At 46.0% G+C, this 24,822-nt stretch overlaps 10 protein-coding genes; 2 read left to right on the top strand and 8 right to left on the bottom strand.

Annotated features, from left to right (window-relative positions):
• Positions 1-2,469: 2,469 nt before the first annotated feature.
• GSBLH_T00003598001 (Thioredoxin) lies at positions 2,470-3,102 on the bottom strand. XM_013042376.1 has 7 exons: positions 3,080-3,102; positions 3,012-3,048; positions 2,940-2,978; positions 2,766-2,904; positions 2,658-2,736; positions 2,580-2,627; positions 2,470-2,548 (listed from the first exon to the last, which is right to left on the bottom strand). The coding sequence occupies exons 1-7, from the start codon at positions 3,089-3,091 to the stop codon at positions 2,489-2,491; spliced, it is 414 nt and encodes a 137-aa protein (XP_012897830.1). The 5' UTR covers positions 3,092-3,102; the 3' UTR covers positions 2,470-2,488.
• A 2,007-nt stretch (positions 3,103-5,109) lies between these two features.
• Positions 5,110-5,774, top strand: GSBLH_T00003597001 (uncharacterized protein; the record flags this gene model as incomplete). The annotated part of the gene is made up of 5 exons (XM_013042375.1): positions 5,110-5,121; positions 5,152-5,214; positions 5,245-5,406; positions 5,436-5,500; positions 5,531-5,774. The coding sequence occupies 5 exons, from the start codon at positions 5,110-5,112 to the stop codon at positions 5,772-5,774; spliced, it is 546 nt and encodes a 181-aa protein (XP_012897829.1).
• Positions 5,775-6,015: 241 nt separating this feature from the next.
• Positions 6,016-6,588, bottom strand: GSBLH_T00006681001 (uncharacterized protein; the record flags this gene model as incomplete). The annotated part of the gene is made up of 4 exons (XM_013042374.1): positions 6,016-6,258; positions 6,289-6,369; positions 6,401-6,467; positions 6,500-6,588. The coding sequence occupies 4 exons, from the start codon at positions 6,586-6,588 to the stop codon at positions 6,016-6,018; spliced, it is 480 nt and encodes a 159-aa protein (XP_012897828.1).
• A 4,639-nt stretch (positions 6,589-11,227) lies between these two features.
• On the top strand, positions 11,228-12,913 carry GSBLH_T00006680001 (uncharacterized protein; the record flags this gene model as incomplete). The annotated part of the gene is made up of 6 exons (XM_013042373.1): positions 11,228-11,306; positions 11,337-11,428; positions 11,488-11,726; positions 11,759-12,521; positions 12,552-12,741; positions 12,771-12,913. 6 exons carry the CDS (start codon positions 11,228-11,230, stop codon positions 12,911-12,913), a joined length of 1,506 nt encoding a protein of 501 aa, XP_012897827.1.
• A 153-nt stretch (positions 12,914-13,066) lies between these two features.
• GSBLH_T00003596001 (Ribosomal protein S26e) lies at positions 13,067-13,601 on the bottom strand. XM_013042372.1 has 5 exons: positions 13,563-13,601; positions 13,417-13,495; positions 13,299-13,383; positions 13,137-13,267; positions 13,067-13,106 (listed from the first exon to the last, which is right to left on the bottom strand). Exons 1-5 carry the CDS (start codon positions 13,577-13,579, stop codon positions 13,095-13,097), a joined length of 324 nt encoding a protein of 107 aa, XP_012897826.1. The 5' UTR covers positions 13,580-13,601; the 3' UTR covers positions 13,067-13,094.
• Positions 13,602-13,982: 381 nt separating this feature from the next.
• Positions 13,983-14,277, bottom strand: GSBLH_T00003595001 (uncharacterized protein; the record flags this gene model as incomplete). Its single annotated transcript, XM_013042371.1, has 2 exons — positions 13,983-14,030; positions 14,059-14,277. The coding sequence occupies 2 exons, from the start codon at positions 14,275-14,277 to the stop codon at positions 13,983-13,985; spliced, it is 267 nt and encodes an 88-aa protein (XP_012897825.1).
• Positions 14,278-14,922: 645 nt separating this feature from the next.
• Positions 14,923-15,697, bottom strand: GSBLH_T00007142001 (uncharacterized protein; the record flags this gene model as incomplete). The annotated part of the gene is made up of 5 exons (XM_013042370.1): positions 14,923-15,212; positions 15,243-15,420; positions 15,453-15,502; positions 15,533-15,610; positions 15,664-15,697. The coding sequence occupies 5 exons, from the start codon at positions 15,695-15,697 to the stop codon at positions 14,923-14,925; spliced, it is 630 nt and encodes a 209-aa protein (XP_012897824.1).
• Positions 15,698-17,186: 1,489 nt separating this feature from the next.
• Positions 17,187-17,879, bottom strand: GSBLH_T00007141001 (uncharacterized protein; the record flags this gene model as incomplete). The annotated part of the gene is given in 4 exon segments (XM_013042369.1): positions 17,187-17,205; positions 17,216-17,442; positions 17,472-17,582; positions 17,613-17,879. The coding sequence occupies 4 exon segments, from the start codon at positions 17,877-17,879 to the stop codon at positions 17,187-17,189; spliced, it is 624 nt and encodes a 207-aa protein (XP_012897823.1).
• A 605-nt stretch (positions 17,880-18,484) lies between these two features.
• Positions 18,485-23,122, bottom strand: GSBLH_T00006679001 (uncharacterized protein; the record flags this gene model as incomplete). Its single annotated transcript, XM_013042368.1, has 15 exons — positions 18,485-18,751; positions 18,782-19,075; positions 19,148-19,177; positions 19,210-19,331; positions 19,360-19,555; positions 19,587-19,732; positions 19,761-20,241; positions 20,313-20,537; positions 20,568-20,675; positions 20,705-21,516; positions 21,550-21,763; positions 21,796-21,982; positions 22,013-22,434; positions 22,511-22,713; positions 22,792-23,122. 15 exons carry the CDS (start codon positions 23,120-23,122, stop codon positions 18,485-18,487), a joined length of 4,038 nt encoding a protein of 1,345 aa, XP_012897822.1.
• Positions 23,123-23,476: 354 nt separating this feature from the next.
• Positions 23,477-24,155, bottom strand: GSBLH_T00006678001 (uncharacterized protein; the record flags this gene model as incomplete). The annotated part of the gene is made up of 5 exons (XM_013042367.1): positions 23,477-23,631; positions 23,667-23,798; positions 23,833-23,983; positions 24,015-24,096; positions 24,139-24,155. The coding sequence occupies 5 exons, from the start codon at positions 24,153-24,155 to the stop codon at positions 23,477-23,479; spliced, it is 537 nt and encodes a 178-aa protein (XP_012897821.1).
• Between the last annotated feature and the right edge of the window lie 667 nt (positions 24,156-24,822).

Below are 24,822 nucleotides of genomic sequence, written 5' to 3'. Positions count from 1 at the left end.
ACTTAGCCTCTACTTTAATCACCTCATACCGGGCCGTTACGATGTTGAGTCGCAAGTGGTTGTTATTCCACTGGACCACGTGTAGAATTACGAGTTTCACATTACAGAATTTAAGTGGTGTCTGCATATCCTCATCAAGTCGATTAACGATATTCGAATGTTGGATCGAAACGTTTTTATTTCATTTGATTTTATCATATTTGTAGGTGAGCAGTCTTTATCGTTTTTCTCACTACTCGAATCGATATCCTGATCTTCCTAAATTGAAATTAAGTACCTCCGCTGGCACTTTAGTAGATGGCATCATGTTTGCAGAAGAAATGCAACAATATATGAATCGTTTACTTGATCTTGAGGGATCAGCTTTTCTTCCTGATCTTCTAAAGTATGGATATTCGCTTTTTTCATAAACTATTTATAGTTTTTTGGAACTGCCAGTGTCTGCCAACTCGTTTTGCTATCCTTCTCCCTCCCTCTCCTCCTTCCCTCCCTCTTCTTCTTCTTCTTCTTCTTCTTTTTCAGCTTCAGCTTCAGCTTCGTCTACATCATCTTCTTCTTCTTGTTTCGTTTCTGATGATATTCTCTTTTCGTAAAGTGTTTGTTTAATAAAAACATGATTCGAATTTATATTGTAAAACTAGCATAATAATAGAAGTGAAATGGAAGGGAAGGTAAGGAAAGAAAAGGAAAGGAATGGAAGATAAAGGAAGGAAAGGAAAGGAAAGGAAGGAAGGGAAGGGATTTGAGTTGGACTACTGTATTCAATTGGAATAAAATCAGATAGCTATACTGGATCATACACTATACCAAGAAATCAAAAATATCGTCATGATCCAGCAAGTTCTCCGGTTTGGGACCTTCAACAGAAGCTAAACTTCCGAGGGCTGCATCAATATCGCCCAGGAAATTCTAAATAATGACAAAGGCAAACGACAATTACAGCAGAGGTGAACATAAATGGCGAATGGGAAGCAATTCCTTCTCCCTCTTCTTGCTCTTGTATGTGTTCGTGTTCGTGCTCTTGCTCTTGCTCTTGCTCTTGCCCAAACAAAGACAATGAATCCTTCTTCATAGCAGATTGCTTATCATGATCCTTGCCTTTGTTGTCCAGATTCGCAGGATCCTCCATTTTCTTTTCCAAAGCAACATTCCCTCCACTGATCCGACCATAGTCTTGCATACTTTCCCTCGTTTCCTCTGGCATCGTTCTCCAGTGCATAAAATCATTCTGAAGCAGCATATCTTGCTGCAGCTGGAATTGAGATTTCATTTGAGCATCGGTATCGTTTAAAATCTCATCGAAAGGCAGCGACCCTTCTTCATTCTCATCGATCATTCGATAAGGTGCCATGACCGGATAAAGCGGCATTGGAACAGAAGGAGGAGAAGAAGAAGAAGAAGAAGAAGAAGGGTTCATTGGTTGAATTCGATACCCTGGATACGTTGGCAGAGGAGTGAAGGGTGGAACCGAAGGCGCTGAAAGCGTGGGCGGACCTGAGAAACTCGAAGTGCCTGAAAGAGCCGAGGGGTCTGCAACATTGGAAGGAGCGGAAGCAGGTAAAATTGCTTTCTATCCACCTTATGCCCAGATAGCAAAGATACAGACTGGTTCGTCGAACGAACAAAAAGAAAAGGATAAACACTAAAAGTACTAGACGGGACTTCCTAAATTATAGAGAACGGAGCCAAAAGAAACAAATGAAGAACTCCCCTGGTATCGAACAGCTTGCTCATAAGATTCCCGAAAGTCTTGGAGAGTTTGCGTCATATTGGCGCGTAATGACTAAAAGAATTCAGCAAACGATAGGAAACAGCGTACGCGCATATAATTGTCCACAAACTCGAAGCTTACGTCGTCGATAATCGTGTGAAGCACGTCGTAGACTTTTTGAGAAGAAATGTCTGAAATTAAAAATAGATTGAAGTGCAACTTTCCACTCCATACTTAAAAATGAACTCCAGAAATTGATAGTGCAATTGATCATCCCATCGAAACCGCTTTTTCTTCTAACCAATAGACTACTTGACTCTCTCTCACCTGAAACATTTGCCTTGAGCTATCGATTCGTCGTTTGCGATCATTTGTCTAAAGATAAAAGCAGTGTTATACCTTCTAACATTTCTTTCTGCTGTTTCCCTTGGATTGTCTCCATCATCTATAATAATAATAATAACATTGGAGGAAAAGAAGTACCTTGACTTGGAGTTTCTCGATGTAGATCGCCCAAAATCAGACGAACATCCTCGAATTTCGTTAAGTCACTTGATAATCTCGTTGAACTCATTTAGGCAATGAGAATCGTTAACGTTGCAGAACACTGCACAAAGTTGCTTTAGAAACAATATAACTTCAGAAAATACACTCTACGGAGCTTAGTGACGAGAATTTATATTTTGAAGATTCATCTTCAAGGGAGTTTCATTCCATTGACTTCGATTTTGCGATTTCTTTATAATAACAAACAATACAACAAAATCTAGTTACGAATTAAGCTGACTTTGCCTGACCGATCATGATTTGAAGCTGGTTCACATCAGCACCAGCGAACTAGAACATTAAGAGTACTCCCTAAAATTACCTGAGAAATCAGCTTGTCTGCCTTGTACAGCTTGTAAGTAGGCACGCTCTACCTCTCAAAAGAACACATTGACCATACAGTGATTTTCTCCTCGTTAGATAACTTCGGGCTCGCATCTACGTCAATCTTGACAAAGTTGACATGATCATTGGTGGCACTACCTCAAAACACAAGTAAACTATGTACCTCAATTGCGCGAACATAGGAGCCATCATCTTACAAGGGCGGCACCACGAAGCAGAAAAGTTCATAATGCAAGGTTTGTCGCCCTTTCGAAGCTCATGATAAGTGGCATCGTCCTTGATGTAAATGAGCTTGTCGGCAGCTAATGTATTATCAAAAAGAGTGGAGAAAAACTACCCGAGGCAAAGCATCTCAACTGAGGCAGCATCTTCGCAGCTACATGTTACTACTGCTAATCAAAAAAGATACATGACAATGCACTAGCGAAGAGCATACGATTCATACGCTACACGTTATATTGAGAGTGGGATTCATACAGCAGCAATCATTTTAAATGGTAAATACTTAAAATTAAAGGAATACGCAAGGGAACAACAAAAATATGAGCTGGTTTTCAATACTAGAGAATATCGTCCATTATTCTGGAATATTAATCAGTTGGCTCCATCTGGATATTAATAAGAAATATAGAATATATAGAATACATAGAATACATATTGCACCATCTTCAAATAGAAAAAGAACTCCGGTCAATACAACATGTAGAAAAGGAGATTGATAAAAGTAAGATATCACTTTTTTTATTAAAACGATCATCTTTCTTGTCGATACATGTTAAGCAGATCCTTCCATTGTGTAGGAAGAACTTGCACTGGAATTTTCAGGTCATGTAATGCATCTTCTCCATTTCTAATTTTCAGCGAATATGCGTGTGACCCTATATAGACAGGGGAGAATGGGGGGCTGTGTTCAGGTTTGCCATTTCTCCTTCTGGTATGGAAGAGATTCGCATAATCAGGTATTTCTTTGTATCTTTTGGTTAACGAGAAGACGAAAGAAAAATGGAAAAAGGGAGATGCAAAACGGTTGCTTAATCTATACAAGGGAAACGAAAAGCTTCTAGTACTATCTGAACGTATATATGATGACATAGGCAAAGTCGATCACATCGTTATTTGCATCATCTATGATAAGCCTGACCATTCCCATGGCTTTCGGAAAACTAGTCGATATGGCAGTGAATGGTGACATGTCGCAACTCCCAATTCTAACGGTCGGAATGGCTGGACTTTTTGGGATATCAGCTCTTCTCGACTACTACAGCGATTACATATCAGACTTTTTGGCCCACACAATTATTCGTACTATTTTCTCTTTAGATAGATGGGCTAATTATGTGTAGGGAAGATCCGCAACAACACATTTAAAGTAATCCTGAATCAAGATGTACGATAGTGTATGCATGCATTGAACCGTAGATGTTGTTCTATGATACTACGCACACCGGAGAGTTGACTTCTCGAATGGGGTCGGATATCCAAGAGCTCGGCCTATTGCTCGGAAACTATTTTGGAACGGGAATCATCAACGTGGTGCAAACGATCGGTTCGCTCAGCGCATGTCTTTATTTTCTTGTTTGAAGTAGCTCATGCTCTACATTTCTCCAGCGCTCACCGGCTACATCGTGCTGCTCCTCTCTCCCATTTCGGTCATTACCTACTATAACGGAAGACGTGTGAAAAAGCTGAGTCGCGTCATCAAGGACAACTTGGCCCAAATGAGCATTTGCGTGGAGGAAAAGATTGGGAACATCCGCACCGTGAAGTGGTTCAACCAGGTGCGTCTCGCTTCACCGTGTGAGTTCTAGGAGCGCAACGAATATCTCAACTACAAATCGAAGAACCAGCAGCTCTTCGAAAACGACAACAAACGAGCCAAAATCCGCGCGTCCTTCGGTGCCGGCGTGGGGCTTTCCTTGAAGCTCGCCCTCCTTCATTTCACGCGTTTCGAACATAGAGTTGTAACCCTCTGGGTTAAGGGAGGCGCTCTGGCGTCGTTCGCCATGTACACGATGAGCGTTTCATCGGGCGTGGGCGGGACGATGAAGGTGTACGCGCGCATTATGGAAGTCGGTGTGGACAGGCGGTCCGATGTAGGCGCTGGGCGCGTCGCAGCGCGTCTTCGAGCTCTCTTCGTGCCCGCTGGAACCGTCGACGGCTGCGAGCGGAATCGACCGCTTCTACAGCAAAAGGAACGAAACCACGGACGATGCGATAACCGATCCGGACAAGTTCCGCGGCGAAATCGTTCTTCGCAATGTGTGCTTCTCCTATCCGCAAGAGCCCGATCATCAGGTTCTGAATAATATTAGTAGGCGAAGGGAACGCGGGACTGACATCTAGACATCGTCGCCCATCCTGGAGAGAATATTGGAATTGTTGGCGGGTCGGGATCCGGCAAAAGCACGATCTCCTCGCTTCTCGGCGGCTTGTACAAAGTCTCCAAGGGCGAAATCTTGCTGGATGGCGTGAACGTGAATGACCTGGCGGGGGATTTCGTGCGGAGCATGATCAGCATCGTTAAGGTAAGGGCTTTGGCTCATCGATAGGTTCCTCAAGAGCCGGTTTTGTTCTCTGGAACCATTCGATCGAACATTCTCTACGGATCGGAGGTCAAAGAAGGGCTTGGAAGTGACGCGTAGCATGCAACCGAAGAGCAGTTCAACGAGGTGGTCAAGGAAATGAACATCGACGCTTTCATTAAAGACATGCCGATGGGTTTCGATACGTGGCGTTTCGAATTGCTGATGAGACGTAGAGTGATCGGAGAACGTGGCAGTGGAATCAGCGGAGGCCAAAAACAAGTAATCTCGTAAACATTCGTTCAGTGTAGCGCCTTGCGATCGCGCGAAGTCTTCTGCGAAACCCGAAAGTTATCATATTAGACGAGCCAACATCGTAATGGTGGTGATTTTGATTGAGAGGCAGGGCGTTGGATGGTGAAAATGAGAAATTGGTGACGAATACGATTTACCACGATGTGAACAGGAATCGAGACAAGACGATCATCATGATTACGCATCGTCGCGAGAGTATAATGCAGTGCGACAGGTTGTATGTGCTGAACAAGGGAGAATGCATTGAAGAAGGAAGCTTCGAATCGCTCATGGAGAAGAAGGGCTACTTTTATAATCTTTTTAATACCGCAAACTCTCTTGTTTGTTCTGAGTAGCAAGTTCGAGCTATGATGAGAGTGAAACAAAACCCAATGATGGTTGTGGAGTAAAACAAAACACAGTGATGGTCGTAGTGTAGTGTGATAGTTAACGTCCACTCCTTGATATCTTTTTGAGTGGAGAATCGCCCTCACAGACTCACTTGCCATTCACAAGAATATCCCCTCCATCAATCTGTGTGAAAACAAACAGACAATATAACAACCTTTCATTGCTATCATTATAACACAAATGCCATTACGATGACTTATTATTCATTGACTTCTGACACTCTGGACAATACCATTTCTTTGGGAGATCATCGGGATTTTCAATCCCGACACATTCATAGTGAAACCATTGGTGCTTACAGTCTGGATTATCACACTCCACCATCACATCATTATCCTCTTTACCGCAACTACAGTGCTGAGTACGTTCCTTCTTCTCAGAACGACTTCTGGTATTGTAATGACATGCTGTTTCTTCCAATTGAGCATACTACACTTCAACCCACGACTTTATTCCCACTTTCTTCGGTTTCTTTGACTGGCGCTTTGGTATTGAATATGATGAGGATTCGCTAAGACTCGATGTTGGATTGCGCTTAACCTTCATTTAACTCCAAGAAGAAGTGTACTACATTCTCTGTCTTTGTGTAAAAATCATGGATCACCTTATTTTCTTCGATACTACTCGAAACAAAATGACTACAGGTCAGCTTCGAAAAGGAAAGACTTACTTTGCAACAAGAACAGCAATCTCTGTTTGGGACATATTCTTCGTATACCCAATTCCAAAAGCCTTAGCGTAGGAAATCAGTGTCGACATCTACAAAGGCATTAGAATCACATTGCAGCAGGCAAAAAACAATTTTAAACAGCGTTGGAAGCGCATATCAAGCCGCCAATCGGGAAAACGTCACCTACTTGCATCTTCATAAAATTCACCCGAAGTTGTTGGGGATAACCATCAATAGCGAGAAAACGAGCGCTTGCAATCATACTTAGATGATGCGCTGTGTACTAGATTATTAAAGAAAAAACTAGATTTGGCTAAACAATGCAACATCGTGCATTTTAAAGTTCTACTAGCACAGAAGCATTGCCTACATGTTATCCTCGTCTTAGCTCCGAGCTGCACACGATTGTTCATTTGTCCAAAAATAGAGGTTATTTCAGTTTTGACAGGGAACATCAAAACGCTAATTTAAACATCTCGGAATTCAAACAAACACACAATCTCCCCAGATTCTAGCTACTGCAGCAAGAAATTTAAAGTCATTTCCACATTTCCTTGAAATCGGTTCAGCGTCTGTAACAAATTGTCATCTACCGTAAATCCCATCGCCTCGATCTGGGAAATCTCATTCGCGTACTTCTGCCGAATCTGCTCCGAGCTCATCACAGCGGCTCCCATTCCGGCTCCCATTCCGGCTCCCATTCCAGGGATCTGTCCCCATCCCATTCCGGTTCCCATTCCAGAGAACGCTCCGCTCCGCTCCAGCTCCCTCATCATGCGCAGATTCTGCGGAGAAAGACTCTGCCGGAGCATTTCCGGATTCGTCATCAGCTGCGCCATCAGCGGATTGTTCTTCACCAGCTGCTCGTACTCCGGCGATCGCTGCAGCAGCTGCCTCTCACGCCCTTCTCCTACTCCCTACCGCGGAGACCAGCTCGGGGTTCGAGCTCACCATTTCGCTCAGCAGGTCCAGACTCGCGTCCATCGCCGATTGGCTCAGCGGCATCGCTCCAAACCCGCTCTGACCCGCCGAATTCGCAGCACTCGAAGCACTCGCAGCACTCGCAGCACTCGCAGCCCCCGAAGCGTCGGCAGAACTCGCAGGATTGGACGCGTTCGATGCGCTGGAGGCGTGGGAAGTGCCCAGCGAGCCGAGCAATGCGAAGGGGTTGGGGCGCGAGCCCGCCGACTGGGAGGAAGAGGCGGAGGACGGCGAGCCCCAGAGATTGGGGAGCGTGTCTTGCGGCGTCGAGCCCAGCGAGGAATGCTCCTCCTTGGCGTAGCCCTTCGCGTCGTGCTGGCGGTCGAGAGGCTCGTAGTATTGCTACAGGGAAACGCAGAGAAGAAGAAAAACGCTCATCACGCGCTCCAGCATCTGCTCACCGCCAGGAATGTCCCCCACATGGTTCAGAGCCTCGTCGGTCTGGCGCAACGCGTCCCGCATACTGTCCGGATTGCTCATCATGTCGATTAGATAGTCGATAGTCGTGGGATCGTTCAGCATTTCCTCCATACGCGGATTCTTCTCCAAAACATTGCGGAAGCCGGGATCTGCCTTCAAAAACTGGATAAACAGCTCGGGGTGGTCCTTAAAGGAGGCCATTAAGGGAGACATCATTTCCAGAGACGACTGACTCGGCAATTCCATTCTACGGAAAGGGGAAGATGCAGAGTGCGAATTCAAAGGGCTGGAAACCTAACAACAAAACAGAATGAAAATGCTACAGGTCGCACAGGCCGTGCTGCTGCAGGAGGGGTCTGCGTCGCAGATTCAACAGGTTGGCTAGGAGGAGCCTCCACCTTGGGCGGAACTGAAGGCTTGGGAGCTTCATGTGCCGGCTTTTTCATGACAACCATATGAACAACGCTAGCATCCACAATCCCTAAAGTCGTACACTTGCCATCACAAATTACCACTTGCAGCCAGAGTTGCCGTATCTTGCAGAATTTTACCCTTAAACACAAGAGTGATTTGCTCAATTTCAATCTGTTGAGAGGAGGCGATCATCTCTTTTAATTCTTTCACAGACGACCCCAATTCAATCGAATAATTTAGCTTTTCACCTTTCGATGTGCGTACGTAAATGGACGCCATTTCCTTCGTTGTATTGAAGACTATTATACTATTCACAAAATACCCCCAATTTCGGTCATTATTCAAGTTGTACAATGTTCATCCCTTCTATTTCGCACAAGCAGAAAGTGTGATTCGTAGCAAACAACAAGCACATCACTTATTATTATACACTCATCCATTGTTTCGAAGACGATTGGGAGAACTCTACAAACACACAATCCATCCTCTCCTACACAACCCGATTTTTGCTTGACCGTATCATTGCGAAAGCGCACCATATTGCGACGCCTCCTCTGCTTCTCCATTTCTTCCTTTCTCTTTTCCTCCTCTTCCAGGCGTCGTTTCTCTTCTAGCCACTGTTTCTTCTTCTCTTCTCTTCGTTTCTTCTCCTCTTCCTTCTGTTTCTGAACCATCGACAATCGCTTCAATCGCTGCTGCTCTTCTCGCTGCCTGCGCTCCCTCTCCTTTCGCTGCCTCTCTAAATCCTCCTCTCGCAGCTTCTTCTCGAACGCCAGTCGTTCCTTGCGCAGTTCCTCCTGCTTCTGCCTTTGCTTTTGGTCGGTAATCGCGCGATTCCGCGCTGCCAGCTGCCGCTGCTCCATTTCCCTCCTCCTTCGCTCCGCGTTTTCCTTCTTCTGCTGCACGTCGTTCTCTCGGATCCGTTGCTGCAGCTTGGATTTCGTCCGGCTGAACTGCATCACTCGCTTCGGACTCAGCTTCGCGTCCTCCGTGCTCTTCCGGATTTCGTTCAGCGCTCGCTCCATCTCCTTCCCGATCGACGCCACGAACAGAGTGCGTCGACGCGACGCCTCCTCCTCTTCCTCCTTCCATTCCTCCTCCTCCTCGCTCGAAAACACGTAATTCTCTTTCCGAATCGCGTCGATCCAGCGCTCTCGCTCCTCGCGCTCTCGCTGCAATCGCTCCGCGTCCTCCTTCTGCAGGCGCGCGATCTCCAGCCGCATTTGCTCCTCTTCGGACCGCAGAAACTCGAGGATCGTCTGCCCGTCGAGGTGCAGCGTCGAGTCTTCTTCGTCGGAAGAAATGTCCGAAAGCACGTGGGACGGAGCCGGGAAATCGAGTAACTCTTCGGGCCCTGATTGGCTTTGCGAGTCGCTTTCTTGCTCGATGGGAAGGGAGGAAGCGTTGAATGAATCGGGGAGAGAGGAAGAGTCGGGAGAAGGGAGAAAAGGAGAGGGAATGGATGAATCGAATGTGGAGAGGGGGGGCGAGGGATCGATCGATTCAAGGCTCGATGAAATCGACGAGGAGTGAACAGCAGGTTCTTTCTGATTTTCATCCACATTTTGGTCTTGGATTTCTTTATCATTTTGATTTTGGTCTTGGATTTCTTTATCATTTTGATTTTGGTCTTGGATTTTTTTATCATTTTTATTTTCATTTACAATTTCTTTATCATTTTGATTCTGATTCTCTTTCACATTTTGATTCAAATTTACATTTTCACTTTCATTCACACAATTAACACCTTCATTCTCTTTTTCATCTTCATTTTCTTTTTCATTTTCACCTTCACTTTCATTCTCTTTTTCATTCTTATTCTCATTTATTTGATTGCTGCTCTCATTCATTCCATTCTCCGTTTCTTTCGAATTCTCTTCTAAACCTTCGCCTGCCTTCTCTGGTTCATCATCCCATCTCACAGAGCTTAAGGGACTGCGACACGCGCGAATCGTATCGCAATCCTTCTCAGATAATGTTCCCGTTTCAACTACTAGAAGTCAGCCAAACAAGGTGAAAACAACATATGTGGGATATCGAACCATCAACTGCTTGTATGGAGACTGTACTTGATTCACTCACTTGCAAATGAAGGTAGAGAATCTTTAGCAAATGGATTAAGCACGTAACCAAACGATGCATCTCACGTTTCACACAAAATACATCCATACGTCATTATTTTCAAAGACATTATAATCAATTACACCGCTAGGATGCATTCCGAGTTGAAGACATGCTTGACTAAACAAATACAAATTTTCAGTTTCAAAAGCTGTTATACCACCTAGCTGTAAACGATTCCCCAGTTCAAAACTTGAATTTGGATGCCACTTCCCCAATTTGGTCCCTGGGCTGCAGATCTCAATTACGCGGCACAAAACCTATATATTACCTCTAGAAAAGAAGAATACCACACCGTCTCGCAAATCTCGAATCAGATCGTTACTTACGTTTAGTCCAGTAATCAACGACAAAGATCTAGACAGCGATTCAGCAATCGTCTAGCACATCACAATCACCAATATTCCACACTCTAGATTCCTCTTGCTTAAAATTGTCGATTTGATCACTTAATCGTTCTTCTGTATTGTCAATTACAAATGTTTCATGTCGGCTCTCTAAAACATACTCAATAGAATTCATTTCTGTTTTTTCCCAAACTAGCTGGAACAGAGCTAGTTTGTTTCAACGTTCGAAAGGAGAGTGCGGAGGGGGAAAGAGGAAGAAATGGGTTTGTTCGAAGTATTGGTTGATAGTCTACTGTATACATGCACGAAAGGGCAAAATAAAAGTAAATAAACCAATATATCCTCAGGGATTATCTTCGCATATCCCAAATCTTCATCTATCGCGATATTCCTCAATCCCAGACGAATACCATCTTCTTTCATCAAAATCCTACTAGACTTATCTATGACTTCCTGCTTCATCACTGTGCTTGTGTTATTTGCTCTACTTCCGGCTCAGTCATACTCTATGGCCGAAGGCAAAGGTATTTCTTCCATACAACATCGAAGGATAGATAGCAATGAGTTTACTGCCGAGTTCATGGCAGACGAGGGATACTATGCATCGGTAATGCCTGTCTCTTTGCGGATCAAGTTTTCCTCAGCGGTAATAGACCTAGATGTCACCCACTTTTTGGTATTTCCAAGTGCTCTGGTCGATTTTAGACAACAAATGGATACATTCATGAGGTGCAGAGGGAATCTGACTCTACCTACAAACTCCAACTCGTTGCTAACGCTGCCGGAGAAGTCACAGTGACCGCCTCCAAATACATTACATCCATGGAGGGAATAGCGCTCACAAACTCTCCTTCGATTAGTTTTATGTACAAAGGAGCATCGATTGCGCCTATCCAAATCACAAAGCATACCGCTACCGAGGTTCAAGTTGCTTTGCTCTTGATGTGTGACTCTAGATCACAGCCGGCAGCGACAGACCCGTTCGTCTGTACGCCCTTCTCCTCACTGCCTCGGCGAACGAGCCTAGCTATCGCGAGATTGTAACGCATGGGCAGTATATGGTCGAAGAAGGAGTCAACGCATATTCCGCTGATTTCTCGGATCTGGATCCAGACACAACGTATGTGGTTTACATATCTGGGAGAGAAGAGGCGGGAACGATTGTTGGCACACCGATTCGTGAGAGCTCTATCATTATTTCGCGGACATCCGGCTCTTCCGTGTCTTGTCCGAAGGGATTTGGATTGCTGGACAATGGAACGATCGATCTAGTGAGCTGCAGTGGCCATGGAAGATGTGTGTCGGGTGTTTGCTATTGCGATGTCGAGTTCTCTGGAGTGAGCTGCGACCGTGTAAGAGAAATAGTCCTCGATCGGCCAGATGACCGCTTTGTATTCATTCAAGGATCCATGGTATTGAAAGGCGTCATGAAAGAGTCGTCGGATGCGATCCAAACCGCTCTTCGTGTTTTCTTATCTTCTACCATTTCGATTCCTCTGAATCAAGTGCAAATCCGCAAATGGGATTTTATCTACACGGAGATCGCTTCCCTCTCGCGCGCCTCCTCCCATGTTCAGCGAAAACACCATTCTGCCCAGTCCTCTACGATTCAAATTGCTGTCTCGTTCACTCTCGTTGTCAATCGCGTGGAGGGAACCCAAAAAATCACCGAGCTTTCTGCGATTCTTAGAAAAGAAGCGGTACTCAAGCAATCCGACACGGTTCTTGCTTACCTTGAGGTGGGAATGGAAAGCATTCGCCATGTATAGACGCAGCGACTCGTTCTGCAGGAGGACACAGACGATTGGAGATGTCACGATGGGACGAGGACCGAGATTGAGAGCGATGTGGACTGTGGCGGGTCTTGCTCTGCCAAATGTGAGAAGGGGAAGCACTGCTTCACATTCGCTGATTGCAGCGATGGTCTCGCTTGCCAAGACAATGTATGTGTGTCTACAAGTAGGAGTTCGCTTCCATTGTGAGCGTAGATGTGGGTTCTGCAATCCAAAGTGTTGCATTATTGGTGATTGTAATCTGTATCGTGATTCTCATTGTGGGAGCTGTAGCATATTTCAAGATTCGGAAACATTCTGCCTCGGAGTTCTTGCGAATGAGTTCTCCTTATGCATAAATGTGCTTTTTACCTAATTCAATTCAATTCAATTCAATTCAATTCAATTCAATTCAATTCAATTCAATTCAATTCAATTCAATTCAATTCAATTCAATTCAATTCAATCCATTTTTGTTTTATTGTTTTGCTTGTTTTTGTAGGAAACACAACCATCCTATTCACTAATCCAATAAACAGCCTAATTCCGCTCCTAGTCGTCACAAATCTTCACGAATCCTACTCCCTTAAACTGAGGACGCACGTACTCGCGAATGCGACGGTCCTCAACCTTACGAGCACGCACAATACGACCGTGTACAGCACAGGACACACAGTACTGCTGCTTAATGTAAAGCTTAGGAAGCGTATATTCTAGAAAATAAAAGACTAGCAATGAACTCACGTTCATAAACCGAGGCGTCGCGAATATCTCTCTGCGAAGACGCATCCACAATATTTCGGACCTGGAAACGTTTTACGGCCTTATCCTACGAGGTAACTTCACACATCAAACATTTCACTTTTCCAACACAACGACCACAGTGAGTGCATCGAACAGGTTTTACATGACCTCTTCCTTTCTTAGAACGTCCGTGATTTCTATACTACGTAAATCCCTTTGCTCCTTCATCGACTGCCACCACAAGATGTACAACACACTACCTACCTTCTCTTGAAAGGCATTGTATAAGACTAGTGTAATACGACTTTCTTTGGACTTGTGAATTGATATCCGAAAATAGGACTTTTTCCTACTATATGCACCTTTATTATAATCAGTGTAGTTCTTAACCTATTGAGCGTAGATCCTATGGAAGATCAGCCTATTGCCTTGGATAAATCTATAGGCGAGTCCTCCAAGAAAAGGCCGTAGGGGATGTTTTTGGATGCATGATTGTCAGACAGTTGTCTCCCAGTGAAGAAAACTATCTTGACAGTAAAGAAAAGAGATTTGAACCGAAAGAAAGAAGGCAGTATTTAACTGCGCGAAACCACTCTATTCGTGTTGGCGAACAGTGAGCACTCATGCTTATATTTATAACAATTTAGATATCAAGCAGAGATTCCAGATTTTCCCACAAACAAGTCATAAAAATTGCTTAGTATGCATTTGTCTGTTATATACGCTCTGTTGCTTACATTAAAATCAATTAACAACTCACTGTACAGAATTGTCGCTTTATTAGCTTATTACTCCACAGTAGTGTCTGGTTTGTGGTTCTCATCCTCTTTTTCATCTCCATGTTCACTGTTATTCGACGAATCACTACCTGACTGTTTTTCATGTTCTTGGGTCTGCTCTTCCTTTTCTTCTTTTCCTTTTTCTTCTTCTTCTTTTTCTTTTCCTTGTTCCTGTTCATCTTCCTTTTCATGATCTTCATCTTTTTCTTCTTCCTCCTCTTCTTCTACCTCCTTGATTTCCTCCTCCATTTCCCCTTCTTCTCCTTCTTCTTCCTCCTCCATTTCCTCATATTCGTTCTCGTTATCTTCGCTGTATCGCTCCTTCCCTTTCATCTTCTTCGTCTTGAGCTTCCCGGGCTCCCAGGTGAGTTTCTTTCTTCGCGCGAGCTTTCGACATTCCTCCTGCGTTCCATAGGTGATCGTGTCATAGTCGATGAAGTCGTCCGGCTTGTAGTCTTGGACCGACCGCGCGTTGTGATACTTTAAAATATGTCGCTCGAAGGAATTGAAGCGAATGCAACGATAGTCGCAGTCCCGCTCGGGACATTTGAAACTCAACGAATGGTACTCCCAAATGCCGTTCTCCCCGGGAATGGAACTAGACTCACAAGAAAGAAAAGAGGATACTAATTGCAACCCATCGATCGAGCGATCTCCACATAGTCATCCTTATGAAACGATCGACTACAAGCAATGAGATGATCAATTCATTCAATTCATTCATTCATTCAATTCATTCATTCAATTCATTCATTCAATTCATTCATTCAATTCATTCATTCAATTCATTCATTCAATTCATTCATTCAATTCAATCATTCATTCAATTCATTCAATTCATTCGCTTACGCGTGTGAGAGCATGGCTGTTCGATTCGCGCTCATCGCGTTGCAATTCTCGACGATGCATCGATACAGCTTCGTATTCTTCAAGCTCTCTTCCGAATACACGCGATCGACCAGTCGCGTACTTCCCTTCCGCTCCTTTCCAATCGTCGCATCCGGGTCCAAATCCGCCTTCTTTCCACGATTCCCCTTTTTCGCATTGCCAGAAACTCGATGGCTCTTCGAGTTCTGCACAGGCAAAAACCCGGGATCCAAGAAGTCTTCGTCTTCTTCGCCTGGCGCCGCCACTTCTTCGCGTCATCCCCGCACCAAGCAATCACCCTTCTTCTCCGCAGCCGCCCTCGCTTTCTCTTTCTGCCGAGCGCAGTACGGACACAGCCACGTCTCTCCCTCGGGAACGGACGTCAAATTCAGGCAGCTCAAGTGATAGCCGCGCGCGCAGCCGCCGTCGCAGAGAAGCAAATCGCCGCCATCTCCGCAGATGTAGCAGATTTCGTCCTATTCCCGTGAAAATCGAACGCCAAGGATACGTTCTCGACCAAACCCTCGTTCAGAATGCTATTGACAGTGTCCAAATTTACTGCGCGTTAATGGGAAAGCGAACGAATACTATTCAATTTCTCGAGTTGCTTCAGTCCCCAGGAACGCTTGAAATAGTACCGATACAGATTGGCACGGTACTGATTAACTAGCTGGAAGGGGTAAAACAGTGATCTACAAGTATGGCAGAAACAGGAACACGAGTAGGGAAGGTGGCCGGAAGAAAAACCTTCATCACAGTAAATGGTTGGAATCTACGGATGAAAACGCTCTAGCTCGATAACCTTTTTCAAATAGCGGAATGTTCTACCGGAATCAAATTTGTTGTTATAAAAGGCGTTCAACAGAAAGTCATCATTACGCAATGTATCCGCACGCGCTTTGTCAAGAAATTTTTGGTAGTTAACACTTCCTTCTGCTTCCGGAAGAAAGGATGTTTCTTGCAATGACACCAAATTATCGAAATTACCATATTCCTGATCTTCATTCGGCGAATTACAAACTTCCTGACTAAGATTCTCGTCATATTTCGGCACAACAGCGTTAAACTGATCGCCAACTCGACTTTCATGGTGTGGAAAGCTAAAAGGAAAAATTAGTACTGATTACTCATATGGCAAACTCTGAAATTAAAATCGGTATATGGCAACCGAGTCCACTTATAAGAAACACACTTCCACTTACTCTCCTTCGCCCTCTGTAACTCTCACACGCTTCCCCTTTGGGTTTCCTTCTCCCTTTCTTCTTTCCATTTATCTCTCGTAAACGGCGTGAAGAGAAAGTATTTATCTCAAACTGGAGATTATTACGAATAACAACTCAGAACCGCGGGACTATCTTTCTTTCAACAAACCAACAAAAACAGCAAAACACAGTATCACATTCACCTCCTTAATACTCTTCATCTGACTCATCTCTGAACGGCTTCCTTCCTGGTTTTGGAGGAGGCTGCTTTCCTCTACGTGGAGTGTAATCTTCCTCTTCCTCTTCCTCTTCCTCCTCTTCGTCTTCGTCTTCATATCTTCTTCTTTGACTTCGATTCGGCTTCCGACCGCGATTTCCTCTTCGGTCTTCATACTCATCTTCATCATCTCTGTAATCATCATCCTCTTCCTCTTCGAATCTTCGTCTTGGCGGCATTGGAGGCTCGTTCTTCCCCGGTTTCCCCGGTTTCCCCGGTTTCCCGGGTGGTAGGGGCGGGAGTTTCTTTCCCGGTTTCGCTGGCGGCAAGGGCGGGAGTTTCTTTCTGGGAATGGCGGGCAAATCGTCTTCGTCGTCCTCGTCGAAATTCCGCGGTTTTGGAGGGGGTGGCGGGGGCGGGGACTTCTTCTTCTTGGGAATGGCGGGCAAATCCTCGTCCTCCGAACCGAACTCGCTGCGCACCGACTTCGGCGACTTCGGCGACTTCGGCGACCTGGGCGTTTCGTCCGCGTCCCCGGATTTGCCGCCCTTTTTCTTCGTCTTGGTGGTGTCCGCGTCGTCGTCGTCGGAAGCGTCGAACGACTTGAAGAAATCCTCGGCGTCCTCGGCGTCCTTTTCGTCGGCAGAGTCGGATTGGTCGGCCTTCCCCCAATCGTCCCAATCGAACTCATTCTCCGACGCGTCGCTCTTCTCTTCCCCTTCGTCCTCATCCTCCTTCTTCGATCCATCATCATCCAAATCGCTCCAGCTAAACGCGCCTTCCTCTTCTTTTTCTTTTTCTTTTTCCTCGCTCTCCGATTCGATCACCTCGTTGTTTTTAATCTGATGATACTGCAGTCTCGCCATCTTCCACGCCGTGTCGATCGTCTTATCGTAATCCTCCTGCATCGCGATCAGCTTATTCAGATCCGCCAGCTGCTTCTCCAGCTCGCACAGCTCGCTCGTCAGCTGTCTCGACTCCTCCGATTTCTCCGTGATCGCTTTCTCCTGGTCCAGCAAATCCTTCTTCGTGCCCTCCACTTTCGATCGGAGCTCCTCGATCGACAGCTTCGAGTCGTCCTACCATGCACTCCCCATCGCTTCCCTACCATATCCACTGGCTGGAGCTCCTTCAGCTTCTCGGGAGGGATTTTGATCACCTCTTTGCCCAGGTTTTCTTCGAGTAACGCGGGCGGAAGCGTCGAGGGAATCGGAATATTCTACTCATCGTCCTCTCCATTCGCGCCTACTCGCTTCTGAACCAGCTTCGTTACGTGCGTGGCGATGATAAACTCGTACTCTGACAGCAAACCATCGTGATCTCGATCGGCCAACTCCCAAATATTGTGCAGAATCGGCTGGGGAAGTCGACTTTGCGTCAGATACTCTGCGGCCACCGAGGCCTCCAAGAAACCCGTGTGGTTCACATCGTATATATCAAACAGACGTCTGTATTCCTGGAGTTCTTGAGGAGTCACGCGGAACGGATCGCGAGGCATGGGAGGGCGAGCATTCATTCCTGGACGAGGTCCCCGTGGTCCCCGTGGTCCTCGTGGTCCCCGTGGTCCCGGAAGTCCCCGCGGACCACGCGGGCCTGGAAGTCCTGAAGGATCACCGTGATGATGCTGTTTATGATGGCCTTCTCCCTTTTCACTATGATGCTTTGACTTTTTACCAGACTTTCCAGATTTCTTTTTCATAGATGCCGTTATCACCTCATCTTCACTAAAATCAGATGAATCTGCGTTTGGACCCGGACGAGGACGAGGTCCTAATCCAGGACGAGGGCGCGGCATCATTCCTGGGCGAGGACGTGGCATCATTCCCGGACGGGGTCGTGGTCCCGCTCCCGGACGAGGCCTCGGACCCATTTCCATAGCACCCGGACGAGCTCTTGGTCTTTCTCTACACATCACGCTACACCAAGGATATCATACTCTTCAGATGGATCCATATTTATAGACTAAATATTTTATTTATCAAACAATACAATAGTCTATTTGATGTCCTTTTAGACAAAATGGATATGTGTGTAGTGCATGTCGTCATGCCGCGAAATACCTCTGAATCGACACAATTTTTAAAATAGTGCTCTCTTATTGCTACAAACAATTCAGACGAATCACTCATCAATTATTAAAGTCATTCCGGGAATCCAGTGGATATTGTCCCGATTGTAGTACTCATAAACGTAACTGGCAGGCGTTTGATAAAAACCTGGGACCAAAGGAATCATCGCAACGTAAAATGTCCTCTCAAACTCTGCCGGCACCGTTTCCCAGTACACAATCAAGTCTCTCCCTCTCACTTCGAAATAATCAAACGCGCCTTCTTCTTGAATGGATTTCAAGTGGTCCATTTCCACCTCCACTCCGCTCGGAATCCCGATCTACGTTCACACGCCTTTCTCGCTCCCTACGACAGCGGTTACCATTCCCATCGCCTCTCCATGGTTCGTTACACGAACTTGCTGCTGTACCAGCTTTCCCTCCTTGGCATGCATCGTGTTTGGGACGAGGAACTCCATTTTCAGGGTCGAATTTCCATTTTCGGGCACAGCAATCAAGTACGAAGTCACTACAGAGATCGTCGCCTTACACTCCGACCTCAGCTCCAGTTCATGATCTCCGCTTGTCTTCAGCGGGATTTGTTCTTCCTTCGAAGAAAGCTCCACACTTTTATCTCCATCCAAAACGGCCGTTACAGGGCAATTCTACACCTAACAAGGATACATGATCATGACAAGCTTCGCGAATCTTCCCTTGATAAACTGCAGCGCTAGCACCGTTCCCTGCGTGGATCCGAAGTGACCGTTCTGTCATTATCCGAAAAAACAACAACACATACCGCGTACTGGGAGATTAAAAACATGGAAATGCGATTCTGCGCTTCTTCGTTCGAATTCGAATTGGACAGCGAAAGGCCCGCCAACGCCGCTGTCTCGATCAACAGACTATTCCCGCGGGAATCTAGAGAGAAGAACCGCGATAAAGGTACAGGTAATCGTCATTTCGCTGTGGTCAAACGACCCATCTTCGCGAAGATTCTCCAAAATCCGGGATTCCAAAAGTCGGGCCTTTTCTTCACATCCCAGATTTCGATAGGCGATGGCGAGCAGAGCCAGCAAATAGGTATTGGGAATCGCCTTCTTCTGCATATCCTCGTAAATTCGATCGGCGACTGCGCTCAATTCCTTCACAGAATCATTCCTTCCCTTTCCGTACATTCCACATCGGATTCGCAATCGAATTCGATTCCGAAATCTGCGACAACGCATACACGACGTACGCTTCTTGCACAATCGGATCCGCTCTTCCAAACGAGTCCAGCGACTGCTTCGACAGCGAAACAAACGCGCGTTCTTCGCGATCTACCTCACAAACTCCCTCCATTCAAACCCAATTTCGAAGCCAGCCACGTCATCGTGCGGTTGATCGCGTTCTCCAGTTTCTCCAATCGCTCCCACTCCTCCCATTCCTTCAGCAGCGGACGAAGCGCGACGAACTGAAGCAGGCCGAGCGATGAAAGCGATTCGTGCGCGGGCGCTTTGCCGAACCAAGAGAAGCCTCCGCCTTCGACTTCGAAGGAAAGCAAGCGATCCAATCCGTGGAGAATGGGCTGCTTCGCGTTGGAGAACGAATCGATCTCCGATAGAACGATCATGGGATAGAGAGAAGAGGAAGTTTGCTCGAAGCAGCCGTTGGGTTCGTGGATTAACACGTTGGCGGCCTCGCGAAGCAGCGTGGAAATGCTGTTGAGATTGCGGATCGCCACGAAGCGATAGCGTTCGACGCCGTTCGCAGGAACATGCACTCGAACCGACTGCTTCGCCGTCGATTCCTCCGTTCCGGCTAACTGAACGATCGACGTTTTCTCGATCTTCGTGTATTCTACACTTCAAAATAGATTTTAAAAGCGGAACTGCTCTGCACCAGAAGATCATAACGGACCGAATCGATTGCTCGCGAATTTCTTCCTCTTCTTCTATACAATCCAACTCGATCCTCTGAATCCGGCTCATTCCCCGCGATTTCGGCAGTGTTAGGATCGATCAGATTCACTCGCAGCATTCTCAACGGAGTCACACTTCGAATCAAATTCTCAGTCGCCTGGTTGATGAAGAACCCTCTGTTCATGCGGCGAGAAATCAAAGAAAACACATTCGGATATCGCGCCTACACAAACCAGCGTCAGAAAATCCCTACAAGAATCTTCACATAACCGCGGGCACTCGACGAACCAGCCACCGAAAACTCGCCGTCCTCGACGGAGACCCAATCTGACGGCGCCTTGCTCTTCAACGCCAATGAAACCTACATAAAACCGCGGGAACTAGCCCTACATTGTGTTCCCCGTTGTTAATCAGCGTAAACGGGAGTTTCATCACATCATCCTCGCAGAGCAGAAGCGTTCCCGCCCTCAATTTGGACTCCATATACAAGGTTCGGATCGTTTGGATCTCTTCGGTTCGCTCTTGGATTCCGCCGTCGCTAATAAAATTCACATACACCAAATAGGTGGTAGCCACATTTGGCAGCGGCACGTTCCACTTACTCGCTTTGATTTCTCCTTTTTCCACGCGGAGCGCAGGCTTCCAAACGATCGTGCTGGCTCGCTTTCGGAACTCCGGGAACAGCAACGGGACCTCAAGTGCAGCAACTTTCTGCTTGGCCACGTCTCTTCCGACGATTCGCTCCGCCATATTCATCGCCATCGCTCTCTCCGGCACAACCGGTGGAACGGCGTCGACTTCTTCTCGAACATCTTCCATCATCGCAGCTCGAGGAGCCGCCATCAAATTCATTCGGATTCGATCATCCCTTCTGTTGCCTCGAGCAAACATTCCGAAGGGAGAAATGGGATCCAATTCATTTGCATTATCCGAGGGATCGGCCTGCACCGCGGTGAGGTTCCCTAGTACAAGATTGGCTTGTTTTGGGGGGATTTCGGTGGGACATTGGAACACAAAACGTCTCCATCCTTGGACACCCATCAAATAGTCGAGTTCTTCCATGTTGGATTCATGCAAGAAGCGTTTCATTGTGTCCGTAAAGTCGAGAACTTCCGATCCTAACAAGAACTCATCCATCATTTGATTCTTAAAATTGCCCAGATTTTTGACATCCTTTTTATCAATGACTATTAACATCGCCACTACAAATAGCACGATAATGCTTCATTGCCTACCTCCCGATTTGCTTCCAAAATCAGGACGAATAGTTAAAACATCGTCGCTCTCAAACACAAAACCCTTATGATTCTTTTGACTGTCAATCGAAATCGCAAGAGAAGAAGAATCCGAAGGAGGAGGAGGAACAAACACCAATCGTTCCGAAACGAACATTCGGTTTCCAATATGACAATGCTGCCTTCCAGGGATCGACAAAGTCACCCGAATCACCTGCATGTTAGTCCTCACCCTTCAACACAAACTCCATAATAACCCTGGGGATCTATTTCAAACGATTTCTTATTCCCTGGATTGCTAATTTCAGTTAGCAGCCGCGTTTGTCGATATAATTCAAGCCAGAACGGAGTTTGCTGATCCGGTTGGGTCTGAATATTCACATGAATTTTGTTGTTTTCGAAAAACGCTTCAAGCACAGGGAGCTTTTCACATCTACGAATCAAAACGACGAACTATTCTCACGTAGGAAGCTTCGTCCTCTGTCCAACAAACGGAATCGGCGCTGTGATTTCAAAGAAATATGTCTCTTTGGGAGACACAGAAAACAGATCGCTTCGTCCTCGACCATCCACTCCCGATATCACTTTCGCTACGATCTGATTGGCCGAATCCAATACGCGTCCCTCCACATTGATCGACTTATTGAAACGATCCAGGGCTTGGAAGTAAAAGCGATTCTTTAGCGAGCAGCCTAGAAATCCTCCCTCTGGATAGATGAAAACAGAGACTTGCTCGGTGGAGGAAATCGGGAGGAGCTTCGTTTGCGTTGTTTTATCGCCGTTCATTACAAAGGAAACTTCGATGAAGGAGGAATACAGCGCGGTGATGGAAGGAATGGTGAAGTTGGCAGCAATGACTTGATTTGTTTGGATGGTTTCGGAAAACTACAAGTCAAAAATACAAAGGGAGAGAAACGATGGTGTATCTGCCTTGATTCATAACCGCATAAATGGACAATACACCACTATGCAGAGATGTGCTGTCCAAAATGCTGGTCGACACATTAACAAAGGCAGTTTCGCCGAAATTGTAGATATCTTTATCCAGGGAAATGTCGATAAACACACGGTTTCGATTGATCGAAGCAACCATAAAGCTGCGAGAAAGAGAGAATTTACCCTTATTTGCTGAAAGAACCAACTGATAAACTCCTTCCACGTTGGCTACCCGTTAGATATCGATATAAAATAAAAAACAGGTATGATAGTAAGAATAAACTATTCCCGAAAAACGCGAAATACGTGGTAAAGGCTGCTCATGCTTATCAGGAAAAACAACTTTGAGTGTTATTGAACGGGAAACACGAAGGGGAACAAGGGTTCCATTTTCCGCATAAACAAAAACAACACGAATTTTCATTGCTTCACCTGGAAAATAAACTTCCTTATCCATTTGGATAATAGCACGAACTCCGTTAAATTCTGTAAGAGTCGCATTTTCGGTCCGATATATTGTGTAGGATTTACTTAATTCCGAGTCGACCACGTTAAAAGAAGTTCTGCCGTTCTCGTAACGATTATGCACTAGAAAAACGTTTTCGTAAATCACCCAGGTACAGATTATTCCTAGCATGATAATCATTGGCGCAATTTGTAATGATCTCATTCTAACCATCATTCTACAACTCTAGAATTACACTATCAATCTTGAAAATCCAAAATAATCCAAAATATTAAAAAAGTGTGAAATACAGAAATTCAAGTTATTTTGTCATTCTTCCATACAAGGTTCTATTTCCATGCACGAAATGGGTAATCATAGAGCCGCAGGAATGCGCTAATCTGTCTACAAACCCTGCACCACGTTTATACAAACAAACATCTCACATCAAGCATAACAACATCAAACGTGACACCAATTGAACTATTGACTGCTTTCCCTTCTTGAACCGATACCCACAGCTTATTCGATTAACGGACAGACGCGTCAATCTGCCGATCCCCGCTTCGCATGCGATCGACCTGACTTTTTCTTCCTCGCAAAAGCAATGTTTCCCTTCCACTCCGGTTTTTCCAACAGGATCGACCGCACTTTTTCGGCGGTATCGACCGAATTAAAGTACACGAAGCCGTAATGACGATCTGCAAGACATCGCCGCCAGTCCCTTCTGTCCTACCTCCTTGCGTGACAATTCGCACTCCCTTAACATCTCCATAAGCACTGAACTCTCTCCGGACGTCCTCCTCGGTGAGATGAGGGTCCAGATTCCCCACGTGCAGACAACGCGAATGTTTCTGCAAGTGGAGAGCTACCGATCAAACCCCGATCACCGCGAAACGCACATTTAATTCGATCAGGAAAGTCGGGGATCTTTTCACAAACGAGAAACACCTTATCGTTTTTGGGGATGCGAGAAACGGAGAAAAGCTGTGGATATTGTTCGTAGAGACAAAGAAGGCCGGAAAAATGATTTCGTACAAAAACAAGAATGTTCTGAGCTTCAAAACCCGATCCATCTGCGTACACTCCCTAAGTTATCTCGGATATTATTCGCTAATTCCACGGATTTCAGAGATCGTGTAGGCGATTGTTGCAGCAGAACGCAGCTATAATAAAGCACACACAAAATGATGTCCTAAATGAAATACGCCACCGAAACCCACATTCGAATCACGATAAAACTCCTCTCCCGTTGAGTTCCCAACCGAAGAGTCCTGCACAACCACAGGACGCTGAAGGAGTTGAACAAAAACCCGATCTCCTTGTTTCGCAATAGAGAATCTATTCGGAAACATCAAAAGAAACGGCTGCAGTCCGGAAAAAGAATCGAACAGGCTGCAAAAGAAAGATCGGTCTACCCTAAACAAAACTTGCTGAAGCAAAGCGAGGCTCATCACGCCTCCGTAATATTCAATGATCTCTTCAATCCACTGCACGCTCTCCTTTACCACCGATTCGGACAGGCCGTGCGGACGAAACGTCTTTATATCCCCTGAAACGCACCCAGAGCCCGTGGAAAAGTTCACGCCACGACACGGATTCGCGGGGAAAGCCGCTGAAACGGGCGAAGCAGAATTGGGCGGGGTTGAGAGGGGAGGAACCGCGGGGATGGAGGGGATGGGGAGACGTTGGAAGCGAGGAGAAACGGAGGGAAGCGAGGAAATGGGAGAGAGCGGAGACCGCGGGGGAATAGAGGAAACGGGGGAAACAGGGTATAATGAAGGAGGGGAAACGCACGGAGCAACGGTGACTCCAGAAGAAACGGAATAAGCAGAGGACGCAGGCGAGGCAGGTTGGAAGGAAGGAAAGGAAGAAGAGGAGGAAGAAGGCAC

This window comes from Blastocystis hominis (genome assembly GCF_000151665.1).
Source record: "Blastocystis hominis, Singapore isolate B (sub-type 7) whole genome shotgun sequence assembly, scaffold_3".
Classification (NCBI taxonomy): domain Eukaryota; class Bigyra; order Opalinata; family Blastocystidae; genus Blastocystis; species Blastocystis hominis.
The sequence above is the reverse complement of the archived record's forward strand: the minus strand, read 5'-3'. Positions and strand labels throughout refer to the sequence as shown.